The following is a 25,700-nucleotide window of genomic DNA, read 5'->3' on the forward strand; positions in this document are numbered from 1 at the left end:
TCCTAGGTGACTGTGGTAGCTTTTCCCTGAGCCACTAGGTGCTTTGGGAAGTGGGGAGGTGAGAAAAAATTAAATTAGAGCAGAACTGCATTGTTCAGAGAGCCTGGTGCTTGTGGAAACTTTAACTCTGGAAGCAGAAGCAAGATGCTGACCTCATGGCAGTGTGGGGAATAAGCTAATAAGTCCTCTTCAGAGCATGTGCAAGTTTTTCAGATATTAGGCATCTCTCTCTTGCAACTGTTGGTTGATGCTTCGAGGTTCCAGAGGGCTGGGGATTTAGTCCAAGTTCATTGTTTACTCTCTATTAAGATGTATCACTGTAAGATTTGAGGTTTTTTCTGTCATCTCAGATGAGGGACCTTGGAAAAAAGTTTCAAACTCTGAGACAGTCTTTCCCAATGTTGTTCTGCTGTGCTTTCTCCGAATATGGTTGAGACTGAGGTTTGACGTCTGTCTTTGCATTGTTTTGATGTGTGGCCTATCCATTCCCTAACGCATGTTGAAGGCAGGGTGGTTCATCCTATAAGGCCATCATCAGAACAGTTGCCACTGTAATGGAATCATAAGATTAAAATTAAGAACCCTACCAAGTAAAGCAGTAAGTTTAGACTCACAATTTGGGTCAATGAGAACAATCAACATTGCCTAGAATGCTGCTTAGTCTGGTTTCTACCTTTCTGCTGCAAAATCATTTGACCCACCTTAATTCTCTGAACTGTTTCTGCCCCCAGGTGAGATTAATACCTAAACAAACAAGATTTCCTTCAAGTGGAACTTATTTTATTACATTACAGTCCTCATTAATTGCCAACCATTAGTAAATGTAGGAAGAAGCTTTGTTTATTTGCCTGCAGGTTCTGAGATCAGTTATGTGTTTGAACATTTTTACAGAATCTTCAGTAAACTTTCTAGCCCCATAATCAAGGTCTTCAGTGGGGCCTCGGTTTCAACTTTAAATTTAGTTGTATGAGTAACTTCCCTTTGGATGCTTTCCTTTACACAAGAAGTAAAGACAGAGGTAATTATCTTACTCTTGACAAAGACTGGCAACTTACAAAGACGCAACTCACCAGCCAGAGCACAAAGACTACAAGTTCAGAGAAAAATGTGTATGGAATGAAATATCTGGTAGCCAGGAACAGCAGCCACTATTCTGCTGCCACTATGGTGATTTGTATGCACCAAATAGGCTTGGGGTTTTATATGCAGTTTTTTGAGTATGGAGGTCCTTGCGGAGAATAAGCCTGCCTTTAGTGTCTTGCAATTATGGGCAATGCTGTCTGTTGGGAAACGAACTGATAATATCGTTTCTCCCCAGTGTCAGTTTTCAAATGGCACAGCTCTTGTAAATGAATCTTGCCACCTGATCATGGTGTTTTTTGTAGATGAGAATAGACTCAAGAACAGTGAAACAGCACTGGTCAGGCCAAGTACTTTTGGTTTCCTGGAAAAATGCAGTTCTGTATTCAACCATACAAGAATGTCTGACACTTGCTTGTGTTACAGGCAATATTGGCTCTGAGCTTTCCTACACTGATGTTGGTGTGTTCATCTCTTCTGATGGTGGAAATTCCTGGAGACAGGTATGTTTTGCAGAGCGAAGGAAAGCATGGAGCCTTTTGCTGCTGTTGTTCTGCTTAGTTTTCCCTTCCCAGTGGAGTGGAGCACTCATGCAATACCTGATTTGTTTGCAGATCTTCGAGGAGGAATACAATGTGTGGTTTCTGGACTGGGGAGGGGCACTAGTGGCCATGAAACACACGTCAGTGCCCATCCGGCACATGTGGTAAGGAAACTTGTTACTTTGAGAAGGTTTCCTGATGGGGATAAGCTGACAGTGGTGCTAATACCTCTTGCATCACCTGGTCAACATCTGCTAGTGTCTGCAAAATGAGCAAATGAGATCATTCTTATCTGCGTTTTATCATCATTTTCGTTTTGTTGAGTAATATAATGATTATCATACTATTTTATAAATATAATGGCTATATACATAATCACACATATACATGAATTACTCTTTGTGCTCGTCATCTACTATGAGACTTCAGGTGGAGTTTCTTTCCCACAGACACCTATAAACTGAGTAATAAGTCATCCTTTGTGCTTCAGGTATTTCTGAGAGGATGTGTCCCTCACTGCTGCTTTTTGTTTACAGAATTTATTTACAGATATTAAACTGGTAAGACAAATGAAGAAAGGGAGAGGAGAGGGAAGTAGATGTTGATAAGGACAACAGAGATATGCTGCTAATGTTGCAGTCTCCTATAGGATTCCACTATCAGTTTCCAGAGGTGCAGTGGTGGTAACTGAATAGAGTTGGGAGTTGAATAGGGCAAAAGGATTTCTCAGTTGAAGATACTGTTTTGCTGTAAATGGATTATAACAGTCTAAGCACTAAAGATACTGTTCAAAACTATCCCCTCCTTAGCCTTTGCCCCTCTCACTCCTGCACCAGTTGAGCATTGGAGAAAGGCATTCTGAAATTCAGGACTAACCTTATTTACAGAAAATGTGTGTATTAATATCACCTTCAGTCTCTGGTTTTGAGTGAAAGAGGGGCATGGCTAATGGACTGACCTACCCAGCTTCTAATGTTGTTTAGAAGTTAAGTTAGAAATAGTCTTCAGAGACAAGTTTTTTATTCCTGTCTGCAAGATTGGAGTTGTGTCTCAGCTTGATGGTGCTAAGCACATGTCTATCTCATGCTCTTCACGCTGAACAGGAAATGTGGCCTTCAGTCAAATAGAAAAAGAAAGCAATGGTGTTTGGCAGCAGTGGTGAGGTGTTAAGGTCTTCTCTACCTGAGCCATTGTTGTACAAAATCCTTCAGATAAATTACAGTCATTCAGAAGCTAGAGACCTCAAGAAAGGCTGTATTTACCCATCACAAGCTAATGTTCCAGAGATGTACCTTAAGAATATTAATAGCTACTTTTTCAATATGAAAAGCTTCTGGACTTTATATTCCTGATCTGACAGATAACTCTGGCATGACTGTGACATAAATGTCTATTGAAGTTTGAATATGTCGCATTTAAGCACGTTTCTTTACCACCTGAAATAAAAAAAATGACTGCTTTAGTTTTGGTGTGATAGTGGATTGTTAACCACAGGATGTACTGGTTCATATTCTTAAGGCTTTATAATTTTTCTAGAATCTTCTTGAGATGGGGCACCAAGTGTTCTCTAAGAGGTCTGTGCTGCCATGTGGGATTACAAGCAAGTAATTATATGCAAAGTGAGGGTTGCGATTTTTGTCTTCCTTTCTAATGTTCAGGAAAGAGGTTGTTTGTTTTATCATAAGCAAATTTGTTGCAGTCATAACATAATATATGTAGCCATACTGAGTTAGGGCCAGGGGTTAGTCTAGGCCAGCATCCTCTTGTCTACAGCCTCCATAACTGAATGTATAGAGGAGAGTAGTAACAGAGCAGATCCATAATGATGCTTCTAGCAGACTCCAGCTTTCTGTCTGTAGTTAGAATGTCTTCTTGTATGTCTAGAAGCATTTGCCTCTGATGGGTAACTTGGTAGTCATGACTATACCTGAAGTGCCCTCAGCAAAGAGGACATCAGGACTGTGTCATTAGACCAAACAAAGTATGAGCCAAGGCAGGAGAAGTGTGTGTTAGCCAAGGGTAGGTGTCACCAGCAGTAGGTACATCAGGCTGTGGCAAGTTGAGCTCTGGAAGAGTGAAGGGTGAGCCACTAATTGAAAGAGGTGCAAGTCATGTATTAACCATTTATGACTATATTATTCAACCCAGGTGTAACTGTTTTAATTGTGTCTGACTTTGTGAAGGCTCTTTGGATGTAAAAAGCACATTACATACAAGTGCCTATACTCAGATGTTGGGAAGGATTTGGAAACAGGTTGACTTTTCATAGGACCTGATATCCCAGTTCACCTTTGTGTGCTTTGCAGAGGTTCCTTTCCACTAAGTCTCATGAAATGGCACGTGCAGTACTAGGAGTGCCCCACCCGCTCTATTAAATGAGTAGTAATTTAGAGCTGTTATCAATAAGTACCAACAGGTTTCTTCCAAAATTGTACCCTTAGGGGCTTTGGAATTTGCTTCATATTGCCTCAGTAGGCACCTGTTTTATGGGAAGGAGTGGAATAGATTAAAGGGTACATGTATATCTATTATTTCTCAGGCTGAGACGTTGTACAAGTCGTCTCATCCTGGAGAAAAGGAGGGTGGATAATTGAAAAGCCGAGAGAACTTTAGCTAAGCTAATGAAGCATGCTGTTCCCCAGAAATTGAAATGCTATTTAGATAGATAAGCATGCAAGCAGAACAGCATACAAATGCACAGGTGTGTGGGAAGATACATACATTTAAATAAATAGATTTGGGGCAGATAAGCTTTTTGTATGCTGTTGTACTTCCAGCTTTCTGCCTTTGGTCTATAGTAAGCTTCCCATTCTGGCAGATGTGCATTGTGAGTCAGGTGAAGGTGTTTCGCTAGGTGCTATGAGAGGCAGATACACAGGGAATGGTGACGGCAAGGCTTGGCTTTCCACAGTAGAGATCTGAGCTTGGTGTAACCCATTGTGTAATATGTAATAATACATATTACACTGGCCTCCTGGTCCTTTGGTGGCATCTAGTGTCTCTGATATTGTCTCTGATGCTACCTATTTGGAATGGGGAGGATTCAGTTTCCCGCAAGACCCTCTCAGACAAATCCAGGTGGTCAGATGCCTGTACACACACACGCACATCCCCCCAAACTTTTCTCATCTGGAAAATAAGGCAAACTTATTTTTTATGATCACTTTAAAAAGTGTTTCCTACTATTCAAAGAAGAAGTTTTTGCCATGATTACCTTTTTGGTAGTGTCCAGCAGGAGTAATTTGTCAGCCTTCACAGCCCAGGTACCTTGCAGAATTACAGAGAACTCTGCAATGACCCTGCTGGGACAGGATCAAATAATTTGGTAGCAAATAAACCTTTGTGCTTCCCTGTTTGTTCTTCCTTTGCTGGTATATATTGGACCTGAAATTCTGGGCAGAAATTGTGCGGGAGCAGTTGTGTGGAGTCTGGGGGCAGAGATAAACTTGGTTGCTTTCAGAACTGTTCATGGGCAGCAGCTCTGGGAGCTGGATGCTGACAGTCTGCAGGTTGGTTGTCTGTCTATCCTGCCGCAGCAGCACGATCAAAAGCCACTGAATTACACTGGCTTGCCACTGACAGTGTGAATGCTCTCAGTCTCTAAAAAGGAAAATGCTTTCATTTTAACCAGCATACAACTTTGTTTTACAATTGTAACAGGCAAAGAGCACCCAGACTCACCACTGACTGTGGCTCAGTTTGGCATCCTTCCTCTACCTCGCTAAAATGGAGACTACCTTTGAGATGACATGCAAAGAAGCAGTAACAGGGCTAGAGAGATCATAGCTAATGCCATGTGGCATAGATACATGCATGGGTCAAAACGTCCTGTGGTGTTGACAGCAATTTTCATGCATTCAGGCCAGGGCTGTTTATGCTCTGAGTGCTGCCTCATGCCAGGTGCTATCGCAGATCCAGAAACAGGACTTGGCAATGTGCCTTGATCCCTTGAGGTCTGATGTACAGCTGGATCAAGTATATCCATGTCCTTATTGCTGCTGTTTATACTCTCTGAGGCTTTGATCTTTCAAAATACACCAAGAGCATGAATTACTAGGCTGGGAAATGGCAAAGATTGGTGCTTGTCTATAAATCTACCTTCTGGAGCTTGCAGAACTTAGCCAACATTCAATTGCCGCGGTTGCTCTAGAGTAAGTCTTTTTATATGTATAAATCTTGTCTGCTTCTATCTCAGGGTGAGTTTTGATGAGGGAAGATCCTGGAGTAAATACAGTTTCACATCAACACCACTTTTTGTGGATGGATCCCTTGTAGACCCTGGCATAGAGACACAGATAATGACGTAAGTATAGCAGCTCTTAACTTTTGAAAATGTGATGGCAGAAGGGGTGCATGGACATCCCCGAGTGCATGGTGAGCCTCATCATGTGCAGTGCAGCATTGAGTAGCTACACATGTAGTGTTGCATGAAGGCATGGTGCTGTTTTATGGGTTTTGCTGATGGTCACAGACCCAGCTGGAGTGTCCATGCATCACATGGCAAACAGATGATGGAGCCAAACTCTTCCCAGTACTGGCAGGGGGTATAACAAGGAGGGATGGTCCCAAGCTGTAGCTTGGGAGTTCAGATAGGACAATAGGAAAATCTGCTTCTCTGGGGGGTGGTGTAGCCCTGGTCAGGTTACAGAGAAGTTGTGGTATCACCATCCCTGGAAGTTTTCAAGCCTTGGCTAGGTGAAGCCACATCTGCCCTGATCTATAGTTGGCAACAGTCTGTCCTGGAGTAACAGCTTGGACTAGTGACATTGAGAGGTTCTTTCTCATAAATACTGCCTGCAACTGTGTTGATGGCCCAGGAACTGCAGTGCTCTTCAGAGGCCAGAGATCTGGATGGTTGCACCTAATGTCAGTTCTGTGCTTGCTCCAGTTGTCCAGCGTGACTGTCTTTTGAGATTTGTCATTGGGGTATGAATATCCCCAAACTTCATTGCTTGCCGTCTGCATTGTGGGCTGTACATCTGGTTTTACCATAAGGTAAAGGTGTTCTCAGTATGCATATGCAGATCTGATCTCCGAATAACCTTCCTGCTCTGGGGTGTAGGATGCTATGATTCACCCATACTTTGGAAGGAAGAGCCTGGGCTGGCACTGAAGGTGCTTGGACCTTCCTCCTCCCCAGAGTCCTGAAGTGCTGGGTGAGGCTGATGGAACGGATGGAGTAATGTTGGCCCAAGAACAGGCCAGGATCTGAGTTTAACAATCAGGGGAGAGAGGGAGCTTTTTAAGTTCAAAGGCATCTTCAAAGAGTCATCCAACCTCTTGCACAAAGCAGATCAGACCACTCTGGGATTCTGAACAAAGCAAGGAGTAGATGCACTGCCTTCATTGCTTGCCAAGATGTCTTCTTACCTGTATTTTCTCTGAGCTGGCTGGAACAGCTTTCTGAAAAGGATCAGAATGCAAGATGGCTAAGATGCCTTAGACTGAGGCACTCCTGCAAACTGTATCTGCAGTGGCATGAAGGAGTGCCATTGGTTAATCACGTCAGACACTGTTGCAGCACTCCAATTCAGGGACAGAGGACACACTGTAAATTTCACCTTGCAGTCAGTTTGCTTTTCTTGCTTTCTGTGCCTGCAGTTCCTGCATATTTTCACTACTTCCAAGAGAAAAGAGATTCAGGCCCAGTATATTTTCTTCTAGGCTTCAGTCCATCTGCCTACTTATCTGGCAGGAATGTGTAGCTGGATCTCATTGCTGGTGTCACAGGTAGTGACAGACTGAGAGTAGACTGCTGGGTATGCCTGTCAACAGTTTCTGAGGAAGCTTGGATCAGATAACAGTTGTGTGTCTTGGGCACTTCTGCTACTACTGATTTGAATTTATTCCAACTGGGTTACGTGATTTGTGTTGGTATGGCTTTCAAAAACCAAACCTACATCAGCCTTACACAAACAGAAGTGACTATGTGGTGAAAGAAAGGGGCTTGGGGAAAATAGTCTTCTGGCAAAGGGTTGTTTGAACTGGCTTCTTTGCCATCTATACTATGACAGAAGTGTGTTGGTGCTGTAGTCTTGGGAGGATGAGGAAGGTGTAGCCAATTCCTGTATAGCCCATGTATATCTCCTTTGCTAAAGTGTCCTAGGAAGGCCAGGCTAAGTAGTTATGGTTATCCTTTATGCCTATAAAGCACTCTTGTTTCCCGGATAGTGTTGGGGCAGAACAAGGCAGCCTCCATGTCTATGTTACAGACAACTGTTGAGATTTTTGTCTGAGTAGAGGTGATATCAATTCTGATAGGGTTGCTAGTTTTAAATTTACTCCAAACAATGCCTTGGCTTTGGCTTTTTCTTCATAAAAGTGGAATACTTGTTTGTGTAAGAAGAATATATCTGTGCATCTTGCCTTGGTATCTGCAAATATTGCCCTTTTTTGCAAAGAGCAAAACATAGCAGCATATGATACACCTGTGAGCCTTTTCACAAGGCTGCTGTCAGCGTCCTGTTGGGGAAATGTATGCCAATCCCCAGCTAAAGATTAGGGCCTGCATTCTGTTCACTCTATGCATTTTTCTCCAAATGTAGCAATAATGTGTCACCTTCTGTGTTGGTTAATATGGTGTTTTTCTGTGAAGTCCTTTCTGCAATGCACAATGTTTATTGCTTTCCAACCATACACATGCACAAACACATGCAGAGACACAGATCTGAGCTCAAATAAATCTGCACATCAGCACCTTCATTGAGCTAATCAGTTTGAACTAGCTGTGGATTTAGCTCACTTACTTTATAAATTAATGCAGTTTTCTTTTGCGATGAAATATGCATTTTAAATCTAAGGTTATTGTTACTTATATCTCTGTAGTCTTCTGATGGAGAATGTAGGAGGTGAGTTATCTTGCTGAATATTGTGTATCAGCTTTGTTCAGAGTTGACTTTTTAAATCTTTGCAGCTTTAGTAGTAGTAGTAGTATTGGTATTGTTCTTATTATTACTTTCATCATTAGCAACTTCAAAAACTATTCCTAATAGTCTGTAAAAGCCATACAAAGAAATTTCACATGATACTTGCCATAATTGTTTAGAGAAATTCCTATCCACAGCGTTAAAGGAACTAAGGAGAGAGATCATTTATAAAGCCAGTATGCAAAACATTTCTATGCAGATCACTTAGGTATTTCCCACAATGAGAATTTTAGTGAACTCATCTAGAAGGGCAGTGTAGGATAATGCTGAGCTTGTGGAAACTTTGGCTGAGAAGAAGTCAATGTGTTTCTACTGCTACTGGCCACTATCTGAACAAAGATAACACACGGTGGTTGGAGGAACATGGAATTTGTGTTGGTGGGTAGAAAACCCAATGATTTCAAGAAGCTGCTGAGTGGAGTACAACGGTTTGGGATCAGCACACCCCAGCTGAGGATGGGATCAGTAGAGCTCTTAGTAGCTCCTTAGGGCTGAGGCAGAGAGTCCAAGACCGTGCTCATATTTGTGTACCGCCAAACTGGGTAGGTTAGTGGATTTTAGGATTTGTCTTTCATCCTGAAAAATTAAAAATATTTCATCTAGCGATCTCGGCTGGTTCCTGTTAAGGAAAATTTCTTCCATTGATTTGCATCAAAGTGGTCTGTGTTCAACTACTTCCGAAAAATTATATTCCGAGGGGAATGTGTATTAAATAGTCATTATACTCCAACTATTATTAACATACTGCATTATTAACAATCTTATCATAATACTATCTTATTAAAATCAGTATATCAGTAGAATGACTATTATACCCAACCTTTATTTTGTGGCACATCCTGTGACTGGGCTCTCTGGACTGTAGGAAGCAGAGTTTTAGCACAGAATCTTATAGCGCTTCATGGCTGTTATGTGAGCAGTTGCAGGATCTGTCTGTTTTGTATGAGCATCCTAGGCTTTTTGGAACTTCTGTGGTTTGTGCTATGTATATGTGTCCTAAGACGGTCCTAAAGAACTTACCAATATGGTAAAATATGGAGATTTGCATGTAGATGCATTATATGATTCTGATTATCTTCGTGTACTTTGAACTGAGAGCTGCTTTTAGTGGGGAGTTGGACAAGATGTCTTGCAAAGGTCTGTTGCAACCGAAATTATTCTATGATTTTGTTATTTCTTATGGCTATAAGGGTGCAAGGATGAATTATTTCCTTACACGCATAACTGAGTGGGTTCTGCTAAGAATGTAGTTTTGTGACACACAGGGAAGTACCATGAGACTGTGTGAGCTGGTCTAACTTAGAGCTTCTGCCTAACCAAGGTGAATCCACTCTCCCTTCCTTCATTCCTAGCTGATCATCTATTGCACAGTTCCTTTCACTGTTGTTTTGACACTCATCTCATCTGACAAGGTGGTCAGTTCAACTCCTTTAGTGTCACAGCACTTCAAGAGATGTGCACCAAAGACATTGCAGTGTTTGGTGCAGGTGTGGGGAAAGTAGCTGTAGAAAACAAAGGTTCCTTTAGGAAAGTAACTCTAATGCATAAGGGCGGCAGGTTAGGCACACTCTTAGGGGACCCAATGAGTGCCTAGAAAGCATCTGTCTTTTTGAAAGCTACAGTTTTCTAACTTCTGTTCTGTAGCCCTCACTGGCGAGTAGTATATCTTTTAATGATCTCCCGTTCTAATGGGTCAGATCTAACATTTCTTTGTTGACAAGCCATAGGCACAGCATGTTACTTGCCTGAGGTTGTCCACAAGGGAAAAGGAATCAAACTCTATCCCCTCCTAGTTAATTATGATGTATACAAACAGAAGCAGTATTTGCTTGAGACACCTGCTGGTCTGTACCATTCAAATCAGAGACAAGATGTTTCTGTTAGTCCAAAGAATGACTTTATGTTGTTCCAGCTCTGACTCATAATTATTACCCCTGCCACTTGATCTCCTGTGCAAAGCATCTCTCCAAACCTACGTTGAGAATAACCTTTTTGCTTCACAGCCCTGCAGAACTTTGCTGTCATTTTAGTAGACTCATTATACGTGTGTGTGCAGACACTTGTTTATAGACAGGGATCATTAAGTTTGTGCTCATAAATACATATTTATGTAGACACACCCACATGTGTATATATAATAAGTATAATACATATATGTATGTATACTTAATAATTCATATATATTTGTGTATGCATCATTGAGCATTAACATTTTCAGTGGGAGGTTTTAGTACAAGCTGGTCTGCTGCCTTCACTGTGACTGCTGCCCTTGGCTATGTGTATGTTAGAAAATGTTCCTGGTTGTAAATTAATGGGTTATAAGCCCTGGCCCTTTCTAACACCTTCTTGTTTACATGGCCATGCAGCTTTACCAGAGCTGAAGTGGGAGCATTTTTTTTTCCAGGAGACCCATAAAATTACTGGCAATCCATCACCAGGTAGCAGAAGAGTGGGGCAGTATGAATAAGTAATTTAGAAATTTTGGAAAAGGTGAGATGGAGGCCAGGAGAGATTTGAAGTGAGAAAGAGAACATTAAGAGCACAGGCCATACTGAGTCATACCAGAGGTCCTTCTAGCTCAGTTTCATGCTCCAACAGTGGCAAGTAGAGGATGCTAAAATTATATATTAAAAACAAAAAAATAAATTCCCTTGTACAATTCTCTCATTTACAGAGATTTGCAAAAATGGGACTTTCTTGGCCAATCATAGTATTCTTCGTATTTCTAAGACATAACTTATTTTCTATTTTTTGAGGGTATGAAGGCAACATGGACAGATTCTGATTAGCACTCAGCAGAGATTCAGCAGATTGAGTAGGAGAGAGGGGTGACAGCTCCCAGGTCCAAGCTCCAAGAGTTCAAAATTACATGGGACCCAAGAGTCATTTTCCTGTCACTTTCTGATAAGGTGATTATCATCTTCCGTCTTCAAGCAAGGCAACATTCACTGCCTTCTGCTCAAGTCTTGCTGTCACATTTAAAAGCTGATACAGGAAAGAAAATTACAAGCTGATATAATGTCCTTGAAAGGTTCTGCCCCCTTGCTTAGGGGTAGGGAGCTGTGGAGCTGCCACCTCTGAGTGGTTGTGCTGAGAAAAGTAAGGTGAAAACAGTTCCTTTGCTGGGTTGTGGTCAGAGGAGCTGGCCTTCTCCTTGCTGGGCCAGTCTTCACCCTCCATAGCTGGCAGCCCTGATAGCAATCTCAGCAAACGAGAGAAGAGGTGAGTAGATGGCAGAAACACCAAAAGATTGTTTTTCCTAGAAGGAATTGAGGTTCCTGTCCAACATGCATAAAGGAAAGACACAGGCACAGTGTTCTTCAATTCCTGTGGTCCAGCAGAGGCCTCCGAACTCTCCTGCCATCAATCTGGTTTCTTTTCACTTCACTCTGCTTGAAAAAAAAAAGAAAGATGCTGTCTGAAAAAAAAAGACAGATTTTCTTCTGCAACTTCTGCTGCTGAGCTCAACAGAGGATTTGGTGAAGAGGGGATCTGGAGGAAAGATTTTACCAGATGTCTGTATAAAGCTAAATCCACTTGCAGCTTCCAGTGTAGAAAACAATGGAAGGGAACATGTATGTGGGGAAGGATTCTGAACTCTATCCTTATTTATCTTCGTTTATTTTGGAAACCAGAGCTGACCAGACAGCCTGTGCATACTCTTAGGCCTACAAAAACTGTGGGGTTTTTGAGAGTTTGGATAGCAGATTTAAAAATATGTTTTTTCCAAATTGCGTAGGTACCATTGGATACGTAGAGAGGACTGGTAGGTTTTAATTGTTGTCCCCATTGTGGTTTTATCTCGCATTTCAGTTTTCCTTTCTTTTTATGTTTATTGTGTTTGTGGTGTGACCAGCTTTATTACTGGCTATGGATTTTACTGCAAGGCTCTGATGTGTCCTTGTGAGTTCATTGTACTGCCCTCACTCATGGGGCTCTGCAAACTGCAGTGCATAAACCTGCATAAGGACTTTTCAGAACAGGATCCATGAGTTAAAATGAATCTATGAAAACAATGACTGCACACAGAAAGACAAGTAAAATTTAGAACTTGATCTGAGAACAAAAATTTCAAATATAATTTTTAAGTTAGAAAACCAAAATGATTGAGAGGATATTGGCATTTGCTACAGTGAGCTGCATTCCTGTATCATCTGATCTAATTTCAAAACCTTCTGGAAGTAATGAATAGCTGGGACTCTATGAGAAAATGTTCAATCTGCTAATGCCATCAAGTGACTTTACAATGGGCAAGAAAATGTGTGTTATAGGAATTCTCATTTTATCCCAGCAGATGATCAGTTTATACCCTGGAGTAAGACAGTTGATTACCCATATCATTATCTTTGTTTGCAAGACTTAAAAACATTATTAACGATCACAGATTAATCAGTGTCAGTTCCTCCTCCCATCTCCTTCCCTGCCAGAGGAGTACTCTATTCGTTAGCCTTTGGATTGCTGCATGAATTCACCTAAACAGCCCACAGAGGCACAATATTGATTGTGCTGCTGATACTTCCAGTATGAGCCGAGGTCTTTCTGTGGCAACCGAATAGACAAATCAGGTGATGAGAACATCTGCTTAGAGTAATCTTTCTCAGACAGCATCATGTGATTTATTGGGCCTTAGGAAGAGGATGCCTGTGACCTGTTATCGGTTCCCAGCAGTTGTGCCATGTACTCAGAAGATTCCTGGTAGAAGCTATAACACATGGAGAAGGCACTGGGCTCTGTGGCATGTATTGTCTATTTTTGGCTTTCTGGGCCAAACATCACTCTCATTGGAGTGAAGTCCTATTTATGGACAGTAGATCAAATATTATGCTACAGAAATCAATGTTGTACGTTGTATTCCACAGGTAGGGAAATTGAGGCAGAACAAAGAACATGTCGTGGTCAGGCTGTCACGGGGAGAGCTTGGCATTAAATCAGGTCTCCCGAGTCCTAGATGAGTAGCCCACTGTGCAGACTTTTCCCATTCCGTAGGGGGAAGGAGGTACAGAGTCATGGCTGTAATGCTCAGACAAGGTGGATGGAGAGGTAGGCAGGGAGGAGGACGAGGACTAGGAAAAGGTGTGCTGACTGGAGGCTTTTATGCACTGAAGTGAATAAAAAAAGCCTTTACAGAAGGAACCAGAATGAGAAGCTGGCTGATGTGTGATTTATTTTCCCTAAGTAAAAGGACAAGTGTTGCCTGACGACAATACAATCCAGATATTCTCATCCAGAGGCTAATGTGCGTTGTTTCTTGTGCTTTTAAGTAAGGACAGATGGATTATATGTCCTGTGCTGTCCTCCTGCTAGCAGCTGGGCTGGGCTGTACAAAGTACGTTCCCCAGACTCTTTCACCTTTCTGTTGGAGCAAGCCATGAAATATTTCGGTGCCCTGATACCACCAGCCCTCAAGGGACTGAGAAACCATATGGCCTCAGCACCTTTTCAGCTCAGCCTGGCCCTGATCCCACATGGGGCAGAGGGTGGTGCAGCACACCAGCTTTTCTGGGAGCTGGGAAGGCTCAGCGCTGGGCGGGCTGCAGAGTTCACTCAACAGATTTTTCCTCATTAGGCTGCAGCGGGTAGTGGAGAGCAGGTCTCCGGAGTGGCCATGCTATCATTTGAGGCATCTCACACAGTTCAGGCAGTGCTAGAAGCCTTTATTCCTAAGGAGAGCTTGTCCTCATTTGGTCATTGTATATACATGGTCGTCTTGTTTCATTATCCCTTTGACCCAAATGTGAAAATTCCCCCGCTATAACTGGTCAGCCACCTCCTCACACTGTTGCCCAGGCAGGTACAGAATCGCATCCCCTTTTCTGAGCTGCCTTCTCCCTGGTACCCTGTGCCAGGCAAAGCTCGTTACCCTGATCCACCACAAGCTGCCCGTCATGTGCATCTGGAGCTTACATGTTTGGAGCAATGGCTTCCAGATTGCTGTCCGACATCTCTGGTTGGAAATACGCTGGTTCATAGGATGAAGGGTTGAAATGACTGAACATGCTGTGCTACCCAGCTTCTCGCAAAGGGGCAGCACCTACCTCTACTGGGACCAACAGACCCATCAGTGGAGGAAATGCTCAGATTGCCTGATACCTGCCAGTATCTTTTGTGGAAAAGGGAGGCAGCATCCAAGGCTGTCAAAAACCGGTTGTCTTTTATGAGCGCTTCAAAGAAGAGAGAGAACACTTCTGAAAAACAGCATTAAAAATTAACGTGCTTTCCCATCCCCCTTCACAGGTGTCTCACACTCCCTTTCATGTTGCTGGGATTTCTTTTGAAGCAATTGTCATGTAAAGTGGTTTGGGAACATTGGCAATAAATTTTTTAGAGACCAGATTTCAAAAGGTTTGGTTTGTCATTCAGTAAGTTCTTATTTTGATAGTACTTTGTATTTAAAAAAAAAAAAAAAATCCCTGTCTTCCCCACTGCCTTGTGCATTATTTGTGTAGCTAATGGAGAAATTGAGCCCAAGCTGTAGGGCTGCTTCGTAATTATACGTTCTGCAGATTACTTACTAATTGCACTTGGCATCACTTGCTAACTAAAAGATCATGCTGTACCATGTAATTTGCAGTGGTTTTCCTCTTCTGCTAGCACTTTAAAGGAAGTGCCCATTGAGCTGATGAATAATCCCATGACTGTTTTCCAAAGCTGAAGGAGAAGTGTCTGCCATGATTGTACTGCAGGATTTTTATTGCAAGATTTTGTTTTTTCTCTGTATTTACAGCAACTCTTCCCCTGTCCCATCCCTCCTTCCTGACCTGGAATCTGACAGCGGTGTAACTTTCCATGACCAGTTGAACAGGGATTGCTAGTCAGTGAATCTGGCCAATACTTTGAATTTCCCTTCTGTGGAGAATATCCATGTCATGGCATTCAATTTCACTTGGAGGTGGAAATAAACAACTTCCCTCAGATTTCATCTGCATGAGAAATTCTGTGAAATTCTTGTTTGACCCTTCCCCCTGGGAAACACAATACACACCAAGATTTTCTTGAACAAATTTGTCATTGTTCAAGCTGCTGTCTGCTGTTGTTATATTCTTGGTAGTTTCACTGCTGCTGTTTTTTTTCCCTCTGAATAGTAGCAGTAAAACAAAGCCTTATATCACAGAATCACAGAATCACTAAGGTTGGAAAGGACCTTCAAGATCATCAAGTCCAACCATTAATCCAGCGCCACCATGTTCCCTAAACCATGTCCTGAAGCGCCACATCCACACGTTTTTTGAACACTTCCAGAGATGGCGACTCCACCACCTCCCTGGGCAGCCTGTTCCAATGCCTGACCACCCTCTCAGTGAAGAAATTTTTCCTAATATCCAATCTAAACCTCCCCTGGCGCAACTTGAGGCCATTTCCTCTCGTACTTTCGCTGGTTACTTTGGAGAAGAGACCAGCGCCCTCATCGCCACAACCCCCTTTCAGGTAGTTGTAGAGAGCGATAAGGTCTCCCCTCAGCCTCCTCTTCTCCAAACTAAACAACCCCAGTTGCCTCAGACGCTCCTCATAAGACTTGTGCTCCAGACCCCTCACCAGCTTTGTTGCCTTTCTCTGGACACGCTCCAGCACCTCAACATCCTTCTTGTAGTGAGGGGCCCAAAACTGAACACAGGATTCGAGGTGCGGCCTCACCAGTGCCAAGTACAGGGGCACAATCACTTCCCTACTCCTGCTGGCCACACTATTCCTGATACAGGCCAGGACGCTGTTGGCCTTCTTGGCCACCTGGGCACACTGCTGGCTCATATTCAGCCGGCTGTCAACCAGCACCCCCAGATCCTTTTCTGCCAGGCAGCTCTCCAGCCACAACTCCCCAAGTCTGTAGCGTTGCATGGGGTTGTTGTGGCCAAAGTGTAGGACCCGGCACTTGGCCTTATTAAACCTCATACAGTTGGCCTCTGCCCATCGATCCAGCCTGTCCAGATCCCTCTGCAGAGCCCTCCTACCCTGCAGCAGATCAACACTCCCACCCAGCTTGGTGTCATCTGCAAACTCACTGAGGGAGCACTCGATTCCCTCATCCAGATCATCTACAAAGATATTGAACAAGACCGGCCCCAGAACCGAGCCCGGGGGAACACCGCTTGTGACCGGCTGCCAGCCAGATTTGACACTGTTCACCATGACTCTCTGGGCTCGGCCATCCAGCCAGTTCCTCACCCAGCGAAGAGTAAACCTGTCTAAGCCACGAGCCGCCAGTTTCTCCAGGAGAATGCTGTGGGAGACGTTGTCAAAGGCTTTACTAAAGTCCAGATAGACAACATCCACAGTCTTTCCCTCATCCACTAGGCGGGTCATCTGGTCATAGAAGGAGATCAGGTTGGTCAAGCAGGACCTGCCTTTCATGAACCCATGCTGTCTGGGCCTGATCCTTTGGTTGTCCTGCACGTGCTCTGTGAGCACTCTCAAGACGAAGTGCTCCATGATCTTCCCTGGTACAGAGGTCAGGCTGACAGGCCTGTAGTTCCCAGGATCCTCCTTCCGGCCTTTCTTGTAGATGGGCGTCACATTGGCAAGCCTCCAGTCTTCTGGGACCTCCCCTGTTAACCAGGACTGCTGATAAATGATGGAGAGTGGCTTGGCAAGCTCCTCTGTCAGCTCTCTCAGTACTCTTGGGTGGATCCCATCAGGCCCCATAGACTTGTGGGTGTCTAGGTGGTTTAGCATGTCCTTAACTGCTTCCTCCTGGATTATGAGTGGGTTATTGTGCTCTCCATCCCCATCTTCCAGCTCAGGGGGCTGAATACCCTGTGGATACCTGGACTGGCTATTAAAGACTGAGGCAAAGAAGGCATTAAGTACCTCAGCCTTGTCCTTGGAGACAATGTTCCCTGCCATATCCAGTAGGGGATGGAGATTCTCCTTGCCTCTCTTTTTGTTGTCAATATATTTGTAAAAACATTTTTTGTTATCCTTTACGACTGTGGCCAGACTGAGTTCTAGCTGGGCTTTTGCCTTTCTAATTTTGTCCCTGCTTGACCTAACAAGATCCTTGTAATCTTCGTGAGTTGCCTGCCCCTTCTTCCAGAGGTGATAAACTCCCCTCTCTTCCCTGAGTCCCAGCAAAATCTCCCTGTTCAGCCAGGCTGGTCGCCTTCCCCATCAGCTCTTCTTAGGGCACATGAGGACTGCCTGCTCCTGCGCCTCTAAGATTTCCTTCTTGAAGACTGTCCAGCCTTCCTGGACCCCTTTGTCCTTCAGGACTGTCTCCCAAGGGACTCTCTCAACCAGTGACCTGAACAGGCCAAAGTCTGCCCTCCGGAAGTCCATGATAGCAGTTTTGCTGACCCCCCTTCTTACTTCACTCACAACTGAGAATTCTATCATGTCATGGTCGCTAAGCCCAAGACGGCCTCCGACCACCACATCTCTCACCAGTCCTTCTCTGTTTGTGAACAGCAGGTCCAGCAAGGCACCTCCCCTGGTGGGCTCACTCACCAGCTGTGTCAGGAAGTTATCTCCCACACACTCCAGGAACCTCCCAGATTGTTTCCTCTCTGAGATGGTCTGTGGGAATTACACTAATTTGCACCAGCTGAAAATTTAGATCCAAATGGATGCTATATTTTATTTGGAAGAAAATGTATCTCTTCTTGGTAGAAAAAATTGCTGTTATTCTTACTGTCTTTCTATCCATAGACAGAAGTACAGCAGCCCTGAATCATCACCCAGTTGCCCTCAGGCTACTGTTCCTAGTTAACAGGTCAGCTAAAAGCAACTGAATTAAAAGCTCCAGAGTGGCTCTTGAAGACCATATTATTGTTTAGGAAAAAAATTACAGTGTGGGGTTTTTTTGGGGGTGGTTTTTCTTTTTTATGGGGTTTGTGGTTTTTTTTGGCAATTGCTTGCCTTTCCAGTGTCATCTTTCATCTTTTATGTTTCCTTTGTTTCCAGTCTCTTGCTCCCTGCATCACCTTGCCAGTTATGAGGCAGTGTAACACTCACTCTCCTAATTGCTGATCTGTGTCTCTTTCAATTAGGTTCTGCTTCCTTGTCTCAGTCCCTTTCCATCCAATTTCCACGTAACCAGTGACCTCCTTTAACACTAATTCCATCTAAACCCTAATAAAAAACAATAGGGAGGTTACAGAGCACATTTGGTTTTCTCTAAAGTAATGATTTATGTTTAATTCATGGGGAAATAGCTCATCTCTCGCTCCCCATTCATAAAACCTAACTCCGCTGGCACAGTTTGCAACGGTTCCATTGCTGCTTGTGTGGTTTTGGCCCAAACAGCTCAGCCAGCACAGAGGAGCTAGTCTTGCTTTACTGCTACCTTCTTACACACAGATGGCTTCAGATCCAGATTTCAAAACAGGCCCTCTTTTTTTTGTGTGCAATCATCAGCATTTTCTTTTATTGTCTCAAAAGCTATAAATGTCAACAAGTGATGGAGGTACATTTATGTACCAAGTCCTTCTGTAAGCGTGTGCGCCAAGCCAGGACCTCTAGCATGGGCTTACCACTTTCCCAGGTAATGTAGGACCAGGGTAGCCTGGCTAGTGGAGAGAAAACCACAAACCAAATCAAGGCAATTGTGGAAGTGAGAGCACCTTGTACAATGACACAGTTGATTCTCAGCTAGACCTAGTATGTTTGGCTGGATCTTGGCTCTTTCTGCTAGGCCATCCCCCCACCTCTGGTCTATGTTACCCAGCACTCTGAATCAGACCTAACAGCAGTGACTGGTTTGTGCTGCCTCCATGTATTCATGCCATGCTGATGCTGAACTAATCAGTTCTCCCGGAGCATGGAGCACTGGGCTATAAAGTACAATAAACAGCAGCAAACCCCAACTCATGTCTGGCTAGGCTTCTTAGACCCAGCTCAGTGCCGGTTGCATAAGTGCCAGAATAGGTCTCAGAGAAGAGCTTTATTCTCCAGGCTTGCCAAGAGCCACAGGAATGAAAATGCAGAGCTTAGACATATGCAGGCTTTACCTGGCAACCACTCAAGTCCACATCTACACATCATGCCCAAAAGTTAAATGGCTTTAGAGAGCTCATGAGAGCAGACCAGCCAAATTTGAATAGCTCTGGTCCTTGACGTTTGCACTGATGGGTCCAAGCCGATGCTGCACAGACCTACCCTGAATGACTCAGAGTCAGCTCGTAGAGGAGAAATCTCCAGTCTGTGCTATGCCACTACATTGAGGGTGGCATTGACCAAGCCCTGCTTGTGAAACCACATTGGTGGTACTTGCTGGGAAGGGAGGTTGGGCTTGGTTAGCTCTTAAAATCGCAGCAGTAGCAACATGTGCTTCCCTTTGCTGGACATCAAAGAGAGAGTGAGTACTTTCAGTTGTGGTGAATTAACCGCTCAGTGCTCCTTGCCGCTGTGGCTGCCCAGATCTGGGCATCCCCCTGGTTTTGCTGAGGTACCTTCATTCCCTCCAGGGGACTAGAAAAAAACACACACACTTGTTTCCCTGTCAGGAGGTGCTTCTTCCAGACAGTGCTTCACTGCACTTCTTGGGTCCACCCATTAAATAGCTACTTCTGGCACTACCTCTTAGAGGCACAGACATAAATAAAGAGGGATTTTAACTGGAATCAGAGGGCAATCTTGCTTCACTTTTCTCCCTCTCTACATTCCCACAACAAAAGCGCAGGTTCAGATCAGCTGAAACATTTACTGATCTGGGTGACTTTTACTACTGGGGTTTTTTTTGCTTGCTAAGACACTTCTGCAAGAATTTTTCTTTTACAATAAAAGGAAAAAAAAAAAAAGCAAGGTTGGTTTCAGGCTTTCATAAATTAAACAGTCTATTTGTGATGACACTGCAATTAGTTTTTCCTTCAGTATTCTCAATTAAAGTATACATTTGGCTCTCTTGTATGGTTTTCTGTTGATCCATCCATCCATCTGCTTGTGTAGTTAATCTCAAAAGGTGCTGTCTATTAAGTATATATATATTTTGCTTATGTTTTATTTTTAGATATTCAAAATGCTTAAAACTTAAATAGTCTATTCTGTAGGGCCTAATCTTGTTAAAATCTGACTTCAGAGGCCCCCAGGGTACTTTGTGCGAAGCAAAATGAGGTACCTTTTCATCTCTCTCACCTTGTTGATGTCCAGTGAAGAAAAAATGCTTCAGAAAGGAGGGTACATTTGATGTTTTGTATAGTGAAGATGACCTTATCAGCTGCTTCCTTCCTTTGTATTTTCAGTCATCTGTCTCACTGATGGGCACAGCTGAAGACAGGAGGTGTTACCAGAGACTTTGACCATTATCTCCCATTACATGCAAAGGAGCTAGGCTGACTAGTGAAGATAAAAGTCCTCCATCTATATCCAGACCAGACTAGTACAAGCAGCTTCAATGCATGCTTGCTCCATATAACGTCCTGCCAGTTTACTTCAGAAATGATAGACGAGGGCTTGATTTAGGCGTGAGAAGACATTTCTATTTCCATGCTTGGGCAGCTGAAACTGCCAGCAGGGATAGATCCAGATGAGTACAGCTGATGCCTTTCCTGTGAGCAATACAGGAGCTATTACTTGAGAAGATCTATTTCTCATACCATAGGCAGGGACAGGGATTGAATCTATGGACCAGAGGTGGATGAGTTGTTATCTTGTGACCCTCAATTCATTTTGTTGACCTGTCAGGAAAGAGCAGTGTTGAATTACATGAAAAGCACAACTGTCAACAATGCAAGGAATGATAAGGTAAAAGCAATGCAATTTGATAAAAGAACACTGTATGAATGTAAAAAGCCTTTAAAATAGTTTCTGTACAAGGTTATCCAGTCAGTATATAATGCATTTGTAAGTTATTGTGTATTTAAAAAAATAACGAAAGATATAATTATAGCAGCATTATCAATGACCTTTTCCAAAACGACTCCATCATGAATCAGTAAACATTTCAGAATTGTTTTCCAAGTTTCTAGTAATTTTTTTTCAAATTAATGATGTCCAGCCCTGGCAGTAAAAGCCTTGCCTTCTTTCTCCAGAAAAGGGTTTGGGAAACATTTTCTAGTTTCCTAGCAATGTGCTAGCACTGTGAGTTATGCATAGAGCCAGTGGAGAAGATGCTGTCCTATCAGCTAAGATTTTATGTGGAGTTTTAACTGCTTACTCTGACGGACAGAACAAAATCTATCCTGTCTAAAGCCTGTAAATTACCATTCCATGGCTTAGGTTGAAGAACCTTTGTTAAATTGAGCTTAGTCAGAAAACTGATTCTGTCTAAATGCCATCTGGGGTCTTGTATTTATTGCTTCTCAAGGGCTTCCAGATCAGACTGCTTGGATGGAAAAAATCAAAACAGACTTTTTGTGTTGGTTTCCCAGAGTTGGACCTTGAAAACCCAGCTCACTTCTTTTGTCTTCTGTCCTTGCAACAAGCAATTAAGAGCTTTCAGTTAGAGCATGGTAGACAAAGTTATTGAGGCAAAATTCATAGTACATTATGTCCCTTTTTCCCCTGTATCATCTTGATAGTTCAAGCTGTATTTATATAGCTTATATTTATTTATTTTGTATTTATTTCAAAAATCCACCTCCCTAATTTAGTGAGCAAACTAAAAGAGAAACAATGGCACGTGGGGATTGGATAAGACAAATGAGATGGTATCTTCAAAGCAATATGGGGACTCACCAGTTGAGTAGGGAAGAATAAACTCCTACCAATACCTTTTTCCATCGCTTTCCTTGGGACTGGTTTTGTTTCTAAAAGAGGTAGGCTCAAAAAAAAAGAGAGAAAAAACACACTTTGGACTGCTGCAGTAATGAGCACACAATATTTTTCCATCTTCAGCCAACAAGAAGTCATTATTAGAAGATAACATACACTATCTTCCTCTTGCCTTTTATAGCTCTTCTAGATCAGTTACTCTGGATACAGAAACCCAGATGTACGTACTGGAGCACTTAATGCTAAGCACTCACTGGTAGCTGAAAACTACTAGTTTTAAGATGTTGCAGCTCTTTGCTGTCTGCCCAACGCCCTCTATTGGGTCCAAAAGAGATAGGGTGGGGAGGGGTCATATGCACGTACCTTAGTCACAGCTGCAGTTCTGATTCTGCCCCATCAGGGTTTGTTCCCTGTGATGGTTTGTTTAGCTCGTTTTTAGTTCCACGAAAGATGAAGGTTTTCATCACTTCCCAAGGAAAACTGAGAGTCCAGTGGAGCCCCACAGATAACATAGCACTCTTTCTCATTCCTTATGTTTACTTACTTTCATAGAAGTTTCAAACGCACAACAGAGTCGTCTTGAAATGTAACGTAACCTTCATCATGTTGGCTGGTCAATCAAAAAGCTCTGTAGGCACCTGGGTTGCATTTATCATTGGTGTGCAGCGTCCACAGGGTGCAGTTCCTTGCTAGCTGCTCTGCGTACGAGCAGCCCTGCCTCCGAAGGCTGCACTGCATGGTTGATCAGGCTTAAGAAACTTTTTATTAGCAAGGGTGGGGAAAAGTTACTGCTTTAGGAATCAGGTGATCCAGAACCATCTCTGCAGCTCAGAGGAAAATATCCCTCTCTATTCACACTCCTCTAATTACATTTAGTATAGTATTGTTTCCATCTAAATTATAGCAGTTATATACAAGGATCTTCTTTGAAAATATTTAATTAAAGAGTAGCTAATGTTCTGTGCTTTTGGAATGCTAATATAGCGCCTTCCACTTAGTAAACCTTGTTTTTTTCCATTAATTATCATTATCGTGGAGAATTACAATGGCAGATTTTTAATTTTTTTTTAGCTTAATAGATTTAAAATGCAAGTGGTTCTGGTGACTTTTGTAGCTTGTAAAGCACAAAGAAGCTTTTTGCTCTCTTGCTGGACAGTTAGCTAAAGGTCAGTCTGAGGAACAACATTTTCCTTGAGATGCATTGGGTGTTGGGTTTCTCCAGCCCTGTTATCTTCTGTGTTCAGGCAAGTGTTTGTGTTTGATTATGTTCTCCCCTCCTCTTGCTATGTTTTCTGTGTAATACACACCCAGGTGAAATTCCGGACTGGTATAAATCTGCTGGACTAAATGATTTCTGCCTGCTGAGTTGCTGCTTTGTGGGAATGACATTTCAGTCATGCATCACAGCCAGGGCATACAGGATTCACGGGAGAGCTGCCCAGCTGCGCAATAATACCGTGACAAGAAGTGCACTCTGTAATACGTGCTGAAAGCAGCTGTGGCATAAGAGCTGGTGGGATTTACCCAGTGCCAAGGGGAAGTGGGGAGGGGAGCTGGAGCTAGAACTCCTACTTGAGTACAGTTTTGGAGGCCTTCTGCATTCCCCCTCTGTGCTATTTCCTATTCCTCCCTCCTCCTCCCAGCAAGTGCCCTGGCACCCCACATTGCTGTGGTTTCCGTGGGTTGATTTTGGTCCAGGATGTGCCAGGAAATTACAGTTTCTTCTGTAGCTTTGCCTGAATGCGGTGGTGTTCCGTATCGCTAATACCCCACAATTAGAACTACAATAAGAAATGTTCCGAAGAGCCACCAGCAATCTACCTAATAAATCTATTCCTGCCATGGTGGGTTGACCCTGGCTGGATGCTCTGTCACTGCCCTGCTCAGCTGGACATGGGAGAGAAAAGATAACAACAGGCTCGTGGGTCGAGATAAGGACGGGGAGAGATCGCTCACCAACTACCGTCACGGGCAAAACTGGCTCAACTTGTGAAAAAAACCAGTTTGATTTATTACCAATCAAATCAGAGTAAGATAATGAGAAATAAAAACTAAATCTTAAAAACATCTTCCCCCCACTCCTCCCTTCTTCCTAGGCTTAACTTTCCTCCTTCCCCAGCAGTGGCGCAGGGGCACAGGGAATGGGGGCTGTGGTCAGTCCATCACATGCTGTCTCTGCTGCTCCTTCCTCCTCAGGGGAGAACTCCTCACACCCTGCCCCTGCTCCAGCGTGGGGTCCCTCCCACAACAGACAGTTCTCCATGAACTTCTCCAACATGGGTCCTTCCCACAGGCTGCAGTTCTTCATGAACTGCTCCAGCCTAGTCCTTTCTTTGGGGTGCCATCCTTCAGGAACAGGCTGCTCCAGCCTGGGTCCCCCACAGGGTCACAAGTCCTGCCAGAAGACCTGCTCCAGCATGGGCTTCCCACAGGGTCACAGCCTCCTTCAGGCATCCACCTGCTCTGGTGTGGGGTCCTCCTTCTCCCTCGTGGAGCTCCATGGCTGCAGGGGCACAGCCGGCCTCACCATGGGCTTCCCCAGGGGCTGCCGGGGACCCTCCGCTCCAGCGCCTGGAGCCCCTCCTGCCCCTCCTGCTGCTCTGGACTGGGGGTCTGCAGGGCTGTTCGTCTCTCATATTCTCAGTCCTCTCTTCAGCTGCAGTTGTGCAGTTTTGTTTTGTTTTTTTCCTTCTAAAATATGTTCTCCCAGAGGCGCTACCACCATCACTGACAGGCTCGGCCTTGGCCAGCAGCGGATCCGTCCTGGAGCCGGCTGGCATTGGCTCTATCGGACATGGGGCAGGCTTCCAGCAGCTTCCCACAGAAGCCACCCCCGCAGCCCCTCTGCTACCAAAACCTTGCCACATAAACCCAATACACCTACGCACAAGTCCTTCCCCACCTACTCATTTCTAACCTGGGTACGCATTTGTCACAGGTTCTTCTGGCATTGTATCCTCTCCCTGTCTTGCCAGCTTCTTGGAGCTTGCTTCTGTGAGGCAGAACTTGGATATAGAAAGGTGTCCACAGCAAACCTACAACTCCAGGACCTCAGATCTCTCCCACCCCCTTTCTCTCCGTGATACCCATGAGCTGAGACAGGTCTAAATGGGAGAACATGGCTGGTTCTGGATGGTTTCTGCTTTGTGGAAAACAGCACAGTGCAGAGGTGTTTGGTGCAGGCTGCAGTGTACAGGAGTAGTCTGGGCAGCGAGGGGAGAGCAAAGCCAACAACCCTGTGTGACTGCAGCGTAAATTCAGATGAACTAAAGAATGGCAGCACGCTGGGGACACCGCAGCGTCTGGGTTGCAGTCAGTGCTTGGAAACTCAGTAGAAGTTTTCTCTTTTGTTTCTTTTTTGCTTTCATAGGGAAATTTGTCCAGAATAATTAAAACCCCAAAACCTTTAATCTCATAAGTGGCTTAGGTAAAAATGTAGGTTAGTGAAAGATTTGGTATAAGGAAAAAAAGCATTATTTCTCTGCACTCTAAATCTTGCAGTAAGGGTGAT

The 25,700-nt window shown here is 43.8% G+C and overlaps 1 protein-coding gene across 1 annotated transcript in view; it reads left to right on the plus strand.

The window, feature by feature from the left end:
- SORCS3 (sortilin related VPS10 domain containing receptor 3) overlaps positions 1-25,700 on the plus strand; it is a gene marked incomplete at its 3' end in the record, with an annotated part of 309,593 nt that overhangs the window by 244,465 nt on the left and 39,428 nt on the right. The window contains exons 12-14 of the mRNA XM_082002401.1: positions 1,507-1,583; positions 1,695-1,786; positions 5,818-5,925. Of these exons, the coding sequence (XP_081858527.1) occupies positions 1,507-1,583; positions 1,695-1,786; positions 5,818-5,925 (277 nt within the window). The remainder of the gene's footprint in view (positions 1-1,506; positions 1,584-1,694; positions 1,787-5,817; positions 5,926-25,700) is intronic.

Source organism: Phaethon aethereus (genome assembly GCF_964289735.1).
Source record: "Phaethon aethereus genome assembly, chromosome: 7".
NCBI classification, from domain to species: Eukaryota; Metazoa; Chordata; class Aves; order Phaethontiformes; family Phaethontidae; genus Phaethon; species Phaethon aethereus.